The 12,246-nt window shown below is 44.8% G+C and overlaps 1 protein-coding gene across 1 annotated transcript in view; it reads right to left on the reverse strand.

Moving 5' to 3' along the window:
• macf1a (microtubule actin crosslinking factor 1a) overlaps positions 1 to 12,246 on the reverse strand; it is a 146,871-nt gene that overhangs the window by 14,525 nt on the left and 120,100 nt on the right. Inside the window, exons 55-71 of the mRNA XM_030788684.1 lie at positions 8,291 to 8,452; positions 8,025 to 8,195; positions 7,702 to 7,868; positions 7,235 to 7,394; positions 6,312 to 6,638; positions 5,967 to 6,051; positions 5,522 to 5,748; positions 5,078 to 5,284; positions 4,425 to 4,652; positions 3,936 to 4,154; positions 3,544 to 3,747; positions 2,700 to 2,708; positions 1,694 to 1,919; positions 1,048 to 1,274; positions 621 to 743; positions 378 to 479; positions 179 to 280 (exon numbers count right to left, since the gene is read on the reverse strand). Of these exons, the coding sequence (XP_030644544.1) occupies positions 179 to 280; positions 378 to 479; positions 621 to 743; positions 1,048 to 1,274; positions 1,694 to 1,919; positions 2,700 to 2,708; positions 3,544 to 3,747; positions 3,936 to 4,154; positions 4,425 to 4,652; positions 5,078 to 5,284; positions 5,522 to 5,748; positions 5,967 to 6,051; positions 6,312 to 6,638; positions 7,235 to 7,394; positions 7,702 to 7,868; positions 8,025 to 8,195; positions 8,291 to 8,452 (2,946 nt within the window). The remainder of the gene's footprint in view (positions 1 to 178; positions 281 to 377; positions 480 to 620; positions 744 to 1,047; positions 1,275 to 1,693; positions 1,920 to 2,699; positions 2,709 to 3,543; positions 3,748 to 3,935; positions 4,155 to 4,424; positions 4,653 to 5,077; positions 5,285 to 5,521; positions 5,749 to 5,966; positions 6,052 to 6,311; positions 6,639 to 7,234; positions 7,395 to 7,701; positions 7,869 to 8,024; positions 8,196 to 8,290; positions 8,453 to 12,246) is intronic.

Genomic DNA, 12,246 nt, shown 5'->3' on the forward strand with positions numbered 1-12,246 from the left:
ACTCCAAACATATTTCATTACATGTATCAGTGGGCTTTCGAATGTACGCTTGTGTTGTCCCATTACAAAAGAACTTTAACGAATCAGTTCAGTATTGAACCTGAGATTGAAAAATCAGTAAAAGAAAAGAGTTGGAGAAAGAAAAGAGAGAGAGAGAAAGCAAGATGGCCATTCTAACCTTGAGCTCCTCAATTTGCTGTTTAACTGTGCTGAGGTCTGTTCCCACAGTAGGCATGTCACAGAGTTTGATGACAGCATTGTCCAGGTAGTCAAACATGCCCTAAATTACAGAAGAGAAAGACATGGAATTAGAAACCTATAGTACTGCGAGAAGTTAAACACCACAGTGGAGGTGCTAACCATGCAGTGATACAGACCTGCAGTGCATCCTGGTACTGTACAGAGGCTGTCATAGCCTCATCTAATCTCTCCATCCTCTCCCTCCACGTCCGGTTCAAGCCTTCCCAGGCAGCGTTCATCTTGAGGAGAGGACAACGAACGAAGAAAAGAGGAAGGAATTGAGATAAATGCCATTAATAGCAATAGCGACAAAACTCAAATCATTTCTGTGAGTGAAGTGTTCAGTCTTTTTTTTTTTTGTCCTTGTCTTCTGTTCTCACCTCATCAATGGTCTTTTTCACCTCTGGCTTCTCTGTCTCTCCACAGGCAAAGATGAGGTCTGCCCCGAGAGTACGCACAATCTCCAGCTCTTCCCTCAGACCATCTGTCTCCGCCTTAATGGCCTGGGTAGAGAGAAACGGGTCAGCACCGGACAAAGGACTCAAAAAAAAAAAGTTTTTGAAAAAAGCCCTCCCACTTCATGTAAAGTGTCCACATGTATTGATGCATATACATCATAACTTTTAAACATTTGTGTGTTTAGAAAACAGATGATTATTCTTTTTTTTTTAACCACTAAATGGGGAGAGATAGCTACTAAGGGCCATGTAGCCATGCACGCTACACTTCTAGTTGTTAGGTTTCAAGGAAATTGAATGGAAACAATGTCAATTTTGCATCTATAAACTGTGAATGAATGTGACTGACCTCTGCTGCCTCTATCTGCTGTTTGATGAGGGACGGGTCAACTCCGGGATCTTCCAGCTCCCTCACGATGTCCTGTGAGTCTCGGAGCGTGCTCAGGAGAGCTGCCATGTCGGCCCAGAATTTCCCGGCCAAATCCAGAACGTCCTGGAGTTTTGCCTCCCGCTCCTCGGCACGTTGTCGGATTTCATCCCAAAGGGAACGCAGACGCAGCAGTCGTGAACGCACCACTAGAGTAAAGGGAGGGAGAGAGGGAAGTGGAAAAAACAATGAGACAGTCGTGATTAAAAAATGACACATTATAGAAGAGCCAGTGGTACGTTTCATATAGATTCAGGTCACAACACTGCAATTCTGTAAACAAGCCCATAACTGGATTCCTCTGACATCAAGTTTTAGTTGGATAAGACCGATAGCAACCAATGGCAAAAAAAAATGTTTATGAAAGCATCTCATATCAGAATCTCATATTCGAATGTCTAGATATAGAACTTAAAATCCATGAGACCACAAAAGCTCTCTAGCTCTGGGAAATGAAAAAGCCACTGGGATATCTGTTGTAACGTCAGAATATGGCTCTGTGTGTGTGTGTGTGTGTGTGCGTGTGTGTGTGTGTTTATGTGTTCATGTGAGAAGAGTGGAGGGTTACCCTGGGCAGCAGGATCGTCATGGGGTGCGCGGGTGATGAGCTCCTCGCCGCGGGCACACAGGGCACTGAAGGAGGGCAGCAGCTTGTCCAGCTCCAGCCCTGCTCCCCGGTGCTCCCCCAGCTGCTCCCGGATCTTTTCCACCTCTGCCGCCACCGGAGGAGGCTGCCGCAGGCGCTGCACCGCCCCCTCCAGAGTCTCCAGGAGTGGGTCCATCTTATCATGGAACTGAAGAAAGAGAGAAGGAAGGGGAGAAAAAGAGATTAGGGACAGAAAAATACTTTTTGAAGAAAAGTCCAGTTCATATCAACAGATACGGTTCAGAGGAAAGAAAGGACAGGCAGTTATACAAACTGTACATGAGAGGGAAATGAGGAGAATCGTGGTGTCAGTGAAAGCAATCCCCAGCAACAGACTGAGGGTTACTCCAAAAGACTTATAAGTCAATGACACCTCTTTATACACCACAATGACATTCATTTATATACTTGACAACACGCGCGTATTCTTTTAAAGCACTCTCCTAATAGAGATATGTAATTACTCATTACTACCCCCATATCGAATGATATGTAATTACTCATAACATAAAGCTAGTCCCATAGTACCATTTGTGACTGCAGCTCTTTACGTTAACATTTATGATTTCTAGAAGTAGTTGTTATTGCGTGGTATATAGAAGTGTCATAGGGTTTACAGGATAAACCTCTCAACTAAAAAGGGTGGGAAAAGGAGGAAGGAAAGCAGCCTAACAGGCAGGAAAAAGCCCTGTGAGAAAAACCCATAGTGTTGGCAGAGCCTTCATTACACACCATTACACCGTCAGGTCGACACAACTTGGTTATCGAAATACAATGACAAACACAATCTAGCTGATAATCAGCTGTAAATCATTCATTGGCTAACGGGTAAAAGTGACAAGGACAAATCAGATCTGGATCTCTTTAACTGTTTGAGTGTATGGAGAGGGCAGTTTCACTCAGTCGTCCCTGAGTGATAAGCTCTTACCTCTACCAGCTGGGAGAGTTGCAGAAAGCAGTGATGATGGTGTGGGCACACACATATACACACACAGCACATCCACAATGAACGAGTGACGAAGGGATGGAGGGATGGATCAAACGATGGTGGGGATGGAGAGAGAGTGAGAGGTTGCAGCAAGACAAGAGGGGATGGTGAGATCATAGAGTGGGGGGGGGGGGGAGACGGGGGGGTGGATGGAGTGAAAGCGAGTGGGTGTGGAGAAGATGAAGAACAGGAGGCCAGTGCATCGACAGGGGGAAGTAACAGTACATAGTAACAGTTAGGATGGGGGGTAAGGGGGGGGTGGAGAAACAGTACAACTTGTTAGATCAAGAGCATGCACACGGGCAATCTCAAAAACAGACAGAAATAATTCAAGTGCTTAGCATAGCATTCTCCTGTCTGTATGACTCAAACATAACAGGACATGGATGGAAAAAAACATCATGTCTACATCTGAGTACTTTTCATTTTTATAAATAACAACTGAATTTAACATGAACATTATATGACTAAATGGATGTAAAATATACATCATGCATCAACTTGCACTACAAAAGAAAAAAAAAAAGCAGTGATTCTGACTGAGGTTATTTTCGAACCAAAAATCTGAATTATGAGTATAAAAAAAAACACAGGTAACGATGACACAATGGAAATGTGAACCTTCCAACAAGTGTGGGGCACCAGAAGCCTTGGTAGGTTTTGCTGTGGTCTTCATGGCACTTTCTCTAAGGGTAGCTGACTAAGCTTACGAGACACTCCAGTCATCATTGGTTGGGAAACAGGCAAGTGCAAACCATGCTAATCTCTCAGAAAGAACATATACCTGGGCAGACTGTGACACGGCCTCGTCCAGTGCTGTGGCACGACCTTTGACATCCTCCTTTATGGCCAGATAACGTCTCTCGGCCTCGCTGTACCGTTGCCTCACGGACGCACCCTCCTGGGCGCTTAGTTCAGCCAGCTGCGGTCCGATCTTCAGAAGCTTGTCAATGTGAGGCTTGTGCTCTGCTATTGACTCTCTTAAAAGCTGAACCAAGAAAGACAGAGAAAGGGGGGGGGGGGGGGGGGGTAAAACACTCAGGATACAGACTACATACCAGAAAGGGTTAAATGCACTTGAGTAGCTGCTGGACAAAAATACATGAAAAAGAGCTACAAGAGTAGTGTGAACACAATCTATTTTAGTTTTTGCTCCAGCAACCTCTGTGAACTTACCCTCATCTGATCCTGCTGCTGTCTGAGAGCCTCCGTGTCGATGGCAGGTGGGGGGAGCTGGGCGATCAGAGCTTCGGTTTCACCCAGCCAGGGCTCCAATTCCTCATAAGTCTCCCAGAACCGCGCCACCAGCACCTGGGCCTGTTCCAGAGCTGAGAACCGCTCTGCGTGCTTCTGACTGACCCCCTCATAGCGGGTGCTAAGAGAGTCTGTCTTCAACTGTGGCAGAGCAGTCAAGAAGAAAATGATGAGTGTATGTACCAAACTATGTGTATGGGCTGTTAATTTCTGTGGCTGTATGTCATGACTAGGATAAACCTTGAGGGGTGTGATTTTCATATACATTTATATTTCTGTTTGACCACTACTTGAGTATCTAACTGATGGTCTGGCATCTTCAGTGAATGCCCCTCCATAATATATGCCAGATTCCAAACAGTTGCAACAATATTATTCAAAATTCCACTGCTCTATCGCACTCTCACTCACCTTCAGAGCTTCTCTCTGCTGCTCAGTGCAGGTCTCCAGGATGTCATCGCGCGTGTCCAGAAGCTGGTCTACCGTGTCTTTGTGACGGATGATGTCGATGTTGAAGGCCCTCTGCACCTGGAGCTGTGCCACAGTCACGTCAGGCTCCAGACTGAGAGCTCCCAGAGAAGCCAGTTTCCTCTCCGTCTCTGCCACCCAGGCCAGCTCCGCATCCACAGCCTCCTCATACTGACACAAGACAAAACAAAACACAATGAGACCATTAAGAATATTGTCCATGACTTCACAGGGCTCTCAACGTTTTACATAACGACCATGTTTGAGGAACTCCTTTTGAAAAAGCAATGTATAGTACTAATTTTTCATAGCACGTTAGACTTCATTTCTTTCTCATATGTTTATTTTTTTAAATGCACTGTAAATGCGCTGCACTGTATGGTTTGCTTCTGGTTTCTCAGGTTCTTTACCTTTGTTGTACAGTGAGGAATGCTTCAAAATGGGATGCATAACTTATTAGGATTAGGACTGTCTTTTGTTTCCGCTTCTATCTCAACTTGGGTATGCACATTTTGTATGTAATCTTTATGTAAAAAAAATGCCTGCCAATTGAATAAACATAAATGTAAATATAGTGGTTGTGTCAGGTGCAGTACCTGCTGTGACCTCTGGATGGCAGCCTGCACTTGCTGTACTCTCTGAGTGATGGTCTCATCTGCTTGTCTATAACGCTGGTTGGCATCTGCGACGAGGCGGTCAAGACCCTCACGGGCTCTCCAGGGCACCAAGTCAAGGAGGGCACTGCCCACCTCGTTCACAGTGTCTAGGACCAGCCGCTTCTCTGCTGACAGACACTTCAGCTCCTGAACAAAAGAAACACAAAAACACCCCATTTAGTCTACAACAGCAGAGTAACAATAATACATTACAACATTTTCACAGCTTCACTGCCGTAAATATGAACAGAAAACAGAATACAAAATATCCCATCAGAAAACGAGGAAGTACTGCATTTGCATTTTCCATTAGAAGTATAATAATCTATTAAAATGAACTGCTTGTATGTTAACACACAGTTTCTCTCTCTCTCTCTCCCTTACCTTCTGTCTGTCCTGATAGGCTGGCGTGGTGTCTGGTTCAATGTTGTTGAGTTCTGCCTCCACCGAGTCCAGCCATTGGTTGAGGTCGTCGTTGGCGCTGGCGAATCGTGTGGCCAGCTGCAGGGCCTGCTCCAGAGTCCTGAGGGCCTTGCTGCTCCCAGCTGTTATCTCCGCATAGCGACTTTTAATTCCGTCCAGTTTCTCTTGGATCAGCAGCACCTCTTCACCTGCCACAGAGAACACGCGACAGTTACTAAGAAGTTATTAAGTATATTTCAGCTTCACGAAGCACAGTTCTGAGCAATTTCAAACTGAAGTTTGCTGTAATTATAATTAATAATGATCAGTTATGGGGTTATCTGATAACTCAGTCACTTATTCTCATATTTGATGCATCTCAGAGTGGTTGAAGGAGCGAACCAGACCAGAGGATAAATGAAATTACCTGTGGTTTGTTTCAGCAAGGCCTGTCCGTTCTTAATGGCCTGATCAACTGTCTTCTTCCTGCTCACAATCTCCTCATTCAGTGACTGCAGGAAACGAGAGAACAGCCCGATCAGCATTGATTTAAGAGATAGAGAAAGATACGGAGGATTATAAAACTGATTACAAAGCCCATCGTTTCTTTGATGACTGATAGCTAGTTCCTGGAATGATAGAGGGACTCCATTAAAAGACCCTTGCCAGCTGTCTTATCTGCACTCTGTAAATTGCACTGTCAATATATACGCTTCAAACTTCCCCTTTCCATACATCTTCAGCGATACCAAATCTCCTGCCTTCTGCGTACCAGTGTGTGTTTGTGTTGCTGGGCAAGCAGCTCGGGCTGGTAGCTCTGCACCGACACTTCGGCCAACCTCTGTGCCACCTCTGCCAGCCAGTTCAGCACCTCCACCTCCTCTTCCCCAAACAACTGTGCGTTGGCAAGGGCCTGCTCCAGCATGGCTTCCCGCCGCATGCACCAATCACGCAGCTCTGTGTGACTGCTGCGCACTGCGCCGACACGCTCGCTCAGCCAATCACGGTCGGCGGCGCAACTTAGAGGGGACAATGACTGGCCCAGAGCCTCCAGGTGCTCCACCTCTGCTCCTCGTGCAGACACCTCCTCTAGGAGGGTCTGAGGAGGTTACCCCACAGCAGAATAGAAGTTTTGGTGAATGAAGAGATGGTTGGGAGAGAATCAAAAAAGGAGAAAAAGGAACAAAGGACAATGAAAAAGCAACAAAAATTAGCATGCTGATGAGATATCGACAAATCATAATAAATCTTAATGAATGGAAGCAGAACAAACATCAACAGAAACTTAAAAAAAAAAAAACAACATGAAAATGATAAACTTAAATTCATATTTTGTGAAACGGATGAATGTACTCAAATAAAAATAAAAATGAAACAGTCAGATGCAAAACACAACCAATAAAATAAATCAGATTTTAAATGTGGAGATTGAGATTTGCAGGGTCAACGCAAGATGTCTGGATTTAACTTCTGCCTGTCCTTTTTGGGTTACGTGCCATTACACTAAACCGGAGATTAAGCCAGAAGTACCTCTGTCTTAACCTCTTATCTTGGGTCAGTCATATCTACAGATTATCCTGTTCGAGATCATGGGAATGTACCCTATAATCCAGCACCTTTGGCTGATATTCCAGTAAGAGCATCACCCTAAGAAAAGCGGTTGTCATTTTCCTGCCTTGCTGGGGAGCACGCTACCTTGTGTCGTGCGATCTGCTGAGTGATTTTGGAAGTCTGTGTTCCCATGGGCTCAGCAGAGCTCAGGCGTCTCTCTGTGGTGCTCAGCCACTCTCCCAGTGGCTCCACAGCCTCGTGGAACTGAAGAGCCAGAACCTGCAGCTCCTCCAACTGTCTCTGTCTGCAGAGGGCAATAAAAGACACGTAAGTGCTCTCCACATAACATCTAATGCAGTCTAGGAAATACTTGTAAATACAGTTGAGTATTAGTTTTGTGTGTGTGTGTGTGTGTGCGTGTGTGTGTGTGTGTGTATGTGTGTGTGTTTGAGAGTATGAGCTGCTTCTTCAACTTATTCTAAATTGCATATTGAAAGCTTTGGTGTACATTCATATCTACATCACACATACGTGACTGATTATAGCACATAAGTACATGTGTCCAGTCACTGTGAGGCCTGATCAGAGCCAAGCATGGTTCTACAACTTACCTAGCACTAGCTTTTTCCAGCAGGTCTGTCCATCTCTCTCCCAGGCTCTGTAGCTGTCTCTGAATCTTGTCTCTGTCCTGGGTCTCAGCTGTAGCAGCGATACGTTCTCCCTCCGCTCTTATCATCTCCACGGTCCCACGCCTGTCATCCAGCAACCTCTGCAACAGCTGAAATGCCACAAAACGCAATTATGATTCAAAGCCCTTTAAATCATGTACATCTTAAATAATTTTAAAGTTAATGGGAAAAGCCACAATGTCTGGTAAAGGGTAGAATCCTGAGTCCTAATCAAAAACCAATCAAAATCTGCCCATCAAACTCACCTTCTGCTCTTGAATTTGTGCCTTGACCACTCTGTATTCAGCTGAGGGAGGTTTCTGATTGACGATCAGTTCTTCAGTGTCACTGAGCCAACTTAGCAGTGGCTCCAGCGCATCTTGAAACTTTCCACAATGTAACAAGGCCTCCTGCAGCTGGGCAATCCTCTCAGCTACCTGCAAGAGCGTGGACAGACATCTTACATAAGAACCCTCTCTTCCTCATATTTCAAAAACAGAGACACAATTGCAGGTTTGAAGTGAGTGCGTACTCTTTTGTTGAGGGAGTTCCAGCGTAAGTTGGTGGTCTCCAGATCATGTTCCAGGGCTTGAGTATCTGTGTGTTTGGCTGCACTCTGTATGAGGCCCTGGCCAACGGCATTTACATGCTGCAGCTTTGGCTGAATGCTGTCCACCTGCTCCCGCTCCACAGCCTAACACCATGAGAGAAGGAGAGAAGGAAAGAGAAAACTATATAATGAAACAGTCCGGAGAATATCTTAATCAAGCTGGAAAGAATGGAATAGTATGGCAGTGGCTGTAATAACATCTTATACTGGAGAATATTCCCTCCCAGGCAGAGTTATTCAATGGCACTATGTGACATTCCGTTGCAAATGCACTGACAAAGCTCTCACACAGGTGGTTCCCAACAACTGAGCCAACAAATCCCAAATCAACACTACAAGTGGCATATTCCGGGAGGTGAGAGGGGTGTGAACTGTGTGTGTGTGTGCGCTTTGGGAGGGGCAGAGGAGGTGAAAATGAGAGAGAGCAAGAGAGAGAGAGAGAGAGAGAGAGAGAGAGAGAGAGAGAGAGAGAACAAAAGCACCACACTAACTATAGTTTGGAGAACAGAGAAAGTGGGTGTTCTGTACCGCAGTAATGAGGGAGACTTTGAGAACAATCTTCTGAAGCTACGTCGTTCTTCTTTTCTTTTTTTTTTTTTTTCCTTTTTCTTTTTTTTAAGTGGTTGGGTGCGGGAGCCTTGATTTCATGTGTAAAAGTGTGAAAGCACTGCTTTGTGGTGTAGGGCTCCTTCTACTCATCTGGCATAAATGTTGCGTTAAGACAAAAGGACCTCTGGCCTTAAGGCTGAAAGCTTTCAGATGGTTAGGTGTGGAGAAATGTTTGTAGTTTAGTGTCTTTGAATTATCTGTCTGAAAGCATGCGTGTGTGTCTGTGTGTGTGTGTGTGTGTGTGTGTGTGTGTGTGTGTGTGCGCGTGTGCGTGTGTGCATGAGTGTTTGTGTGTTTGTGTGTGTCCATTCGCTCACAGCTGCCTTGTGGCAAAGGGCGTCATTCCTGCCTTAAACAGGATGTCTGTCGGCCTCAACAACAATGAGCCACAGCTATGACCCACTCCACCCTCTCACTGGCTCTGTGCGTGTGTGTGCGCGTGTGCGTGTGTGTATGCGCGTGCGTGTGTGCATACATGCGTGCTTGCATGTGTGAGTGTGTGAGCGTTTTTGTGTGTGTGTGAGTGTGTGAGCGTTTTTGTGTGTGTGTCTGTGTGTATGTGCGTGTGTGAGTGTCTGTGTGTGTGAGCCCCTGTGTGTGTACAGGGAGGGATTGTATCTCCCTCTTTTGTCTTTTTAAATCCTGCCTTCCCATATCCTCCCAGTCTTCCTCTTGTTTTGTCTCACTTGTTTGTCCACTGTGAGCCCTTTCCATTTCCTCCACCTATTCCTATCCATTTCAATCGACACGTCCAGACATTTCTTTACCGTGAGCACATAAATAACCCTGGATGGCTGTCTTTTATTTTCAGTTCGTTTTGTGGGTTAAGGGGCCATACCTATTGGGGTAATTATGTGTTAGCTTAAATGCTAATGATAAACAAAGGAGCATAAGCTTTCAGGCCGTTCCAGTCACACGTCGCCTTCACTGAATGCCTCTTAATTCACTCTTTCCTTCTCTCTCTCTCTCTCTCTCTCTCTCTCTCTGTTTTGAGCCAGCAGAGTGGTTAAGGCTTAGAGGGCTTGACTCTGGTGAGGCTGGTCTCTGGAAAATAGCTCAGATGCCTCTCATTCCTATTCAGCTTTTCAGTTCTCTCAGTCAGGCCAAGAAGGCACACGCACGCTGTCGTTCCACACTTATCTCTTCTTGTCTTTTTCTCCCTCCTCGCTTTATTTCTTTTTCTCGTGTCACCCAGCAACAGAACACTTTTTCCTTTGTCTCTCTTTCAGTCTCCCACGTATCACCGTTTCGCTTTTGACTGCTCTCCTCTCTTCTGCCAAAACCTCAGCATCACTGGCCCATTCTTCTCTTTTGTTTCTCTCTCTCTTGCCTTCAGCCCAGACCACAGATGCAAACTGGCTGAGTTCCTCTATCTACACTTCAGAATAAGGGTAAAAAAATATCTTGTTGGCACAAGACTTTGCACTACAAATGATGTAAATTACATCGCTTAATCTGTGATAGAATGCCTGTTTTTTTTTAATCTCCAAATGACGCCAGGTAAGATTTCTTGAATCCCCCTTATTAAATTGGTAAATCATGCTAAAATTAAAATAGTGCACTATTCTGTGTTCAAACCGGTATGTGTGTGCACAGGCACACTGTTAACATGTTGGAAAGAGCCAAGGGAAAAGCAATTTGACTGGCTGCAGTCCAAAGCATCACTTGCACACAATCTATCATCTAATCTTGAAAATGGGACAATTTCCAGTTAATACAACACTCCCTGGTTCAACTAATTTCAATGAGTGACGTAATAGCTCTGTACAAACACATACTGACAAAACCACAGGCATTTACTGGAAGGAGTCATTTCTACCGATAGTGCTAGACATCAGAGAACATACAAAAATACAACATCCCAGCTATGGAGATGAGACAATCAACCAAAGCATGAAAAAAAGGGGAAAAAAACTAAACAAAGAGAAATTAGGACAAAAGAAGATAAGGACTAAGGAGAACCTGAAAAAATGGGTGGATTACAGTTATAAAATATCAGGATTGTCCTCCAGGAGTTGAAGCACACATATGTTTTTTTCACTCAAATCAATGAGAACATTGAAAAGGGCCAAAAGCAGTCTTCTGCACATCAGGGATTTCCCTATCCTTCCCCCCTCACTCTCCATTCCCCCTTTTCCTGACCTTCCTCTCTCCTCTGACTCTCTTCCTGCCTTTCTGGCTCTTGTTTATACCCTTACATCCCTTTAAATGGAATTTGGTTAACAGTCAATTCTGCATGACCCCAAAAAAATTCAGACTGAGAAATAAATTTAGGCAGGCTCCTCATTCCATCAACAGAACTGTATAACAGTAGGGTCGAAATGTTCAGGTCAGTTCGTACGGTTTCTCCTGCTCTGTCTCTCCATTCATCGGCGCAAGTATGAAGCCCTGCCCTCCTCTCTTTTGTTTACCAATGTCCCCTGCCACAGGTGCTTCCCGCAGGTCGCCTTTCAATGCCTGTCATTACCATAACAATCAAATATGTCCGTGTTACTAGATCCGACAATATCAGCTTATGCCATCTCTGTCTCTGTCTCTCTCTCAGTCTATTTCTACCCTTCCCTTTGTGAGTGTGTGAGCATATACACAGGTAACTGCCAAAGTAAAGGAAACACACACAACAGAGTATCTTCATGAGGTTTCTGAACCACCACACGGCTCCAAACCAACCTAAACGCAACGAACGTGCATAACTAAATGTTCGAGGGATACATCATCATTCTTTAATGGGGAATTCCATCGTGTGATGATTTGTTGATGGAAAAATGTTGTCTCGGGCGGTGTGTCAGAATATTCCGTAAATGTTCAGTTCAGTCAAGATCTGGTAACAGACAGTCACTGCACATGGTTTACATCATTTGTATGCTAATCAAACCATTCAATTCATGTTTTGCCTAGCAACCTGAAACAATACATGGACAACACAGTAAATGAGTCCAAACAAGGAAAGTAAATCCACATCTTGAACTCAGACGTGTTCAACCTGACAAACTTTCACTGCAACCATTTTATCACATAACTGCCAGTGTTTGGTGATTTGAATGAACTGTACTGTAATTGGAAGAGTGGAGCCAGCATTTGGAGAGTGATGCCACAACCCACTTTTTGCTTCCGACGTGAACTGCATCCGACCTTTTAAGATCATCAACTCATTGTAGATCACGTTTGTAACGGACAAAATGTACATGTGCAGCACTAGCCAATATTGTAACTGTCTGTCTGGTCGAACGGTCCTAGGATGGGCCGTCAGGCCTTTCCTCTGACGCCTC

This window comes from Chanos chanos, chromosome 12 (genome assembly GCF_902362185.1).
Source record: "Chanos chanos chromosome 12, fChaCha1.1, whole genome shotgun sequence".
Lineage (NCBI taxonomy): Eukaryota > Metazoa > Chordata > Actinopteri > Gonorynchiformes > Chanidae > Chanos > Chanos chanos.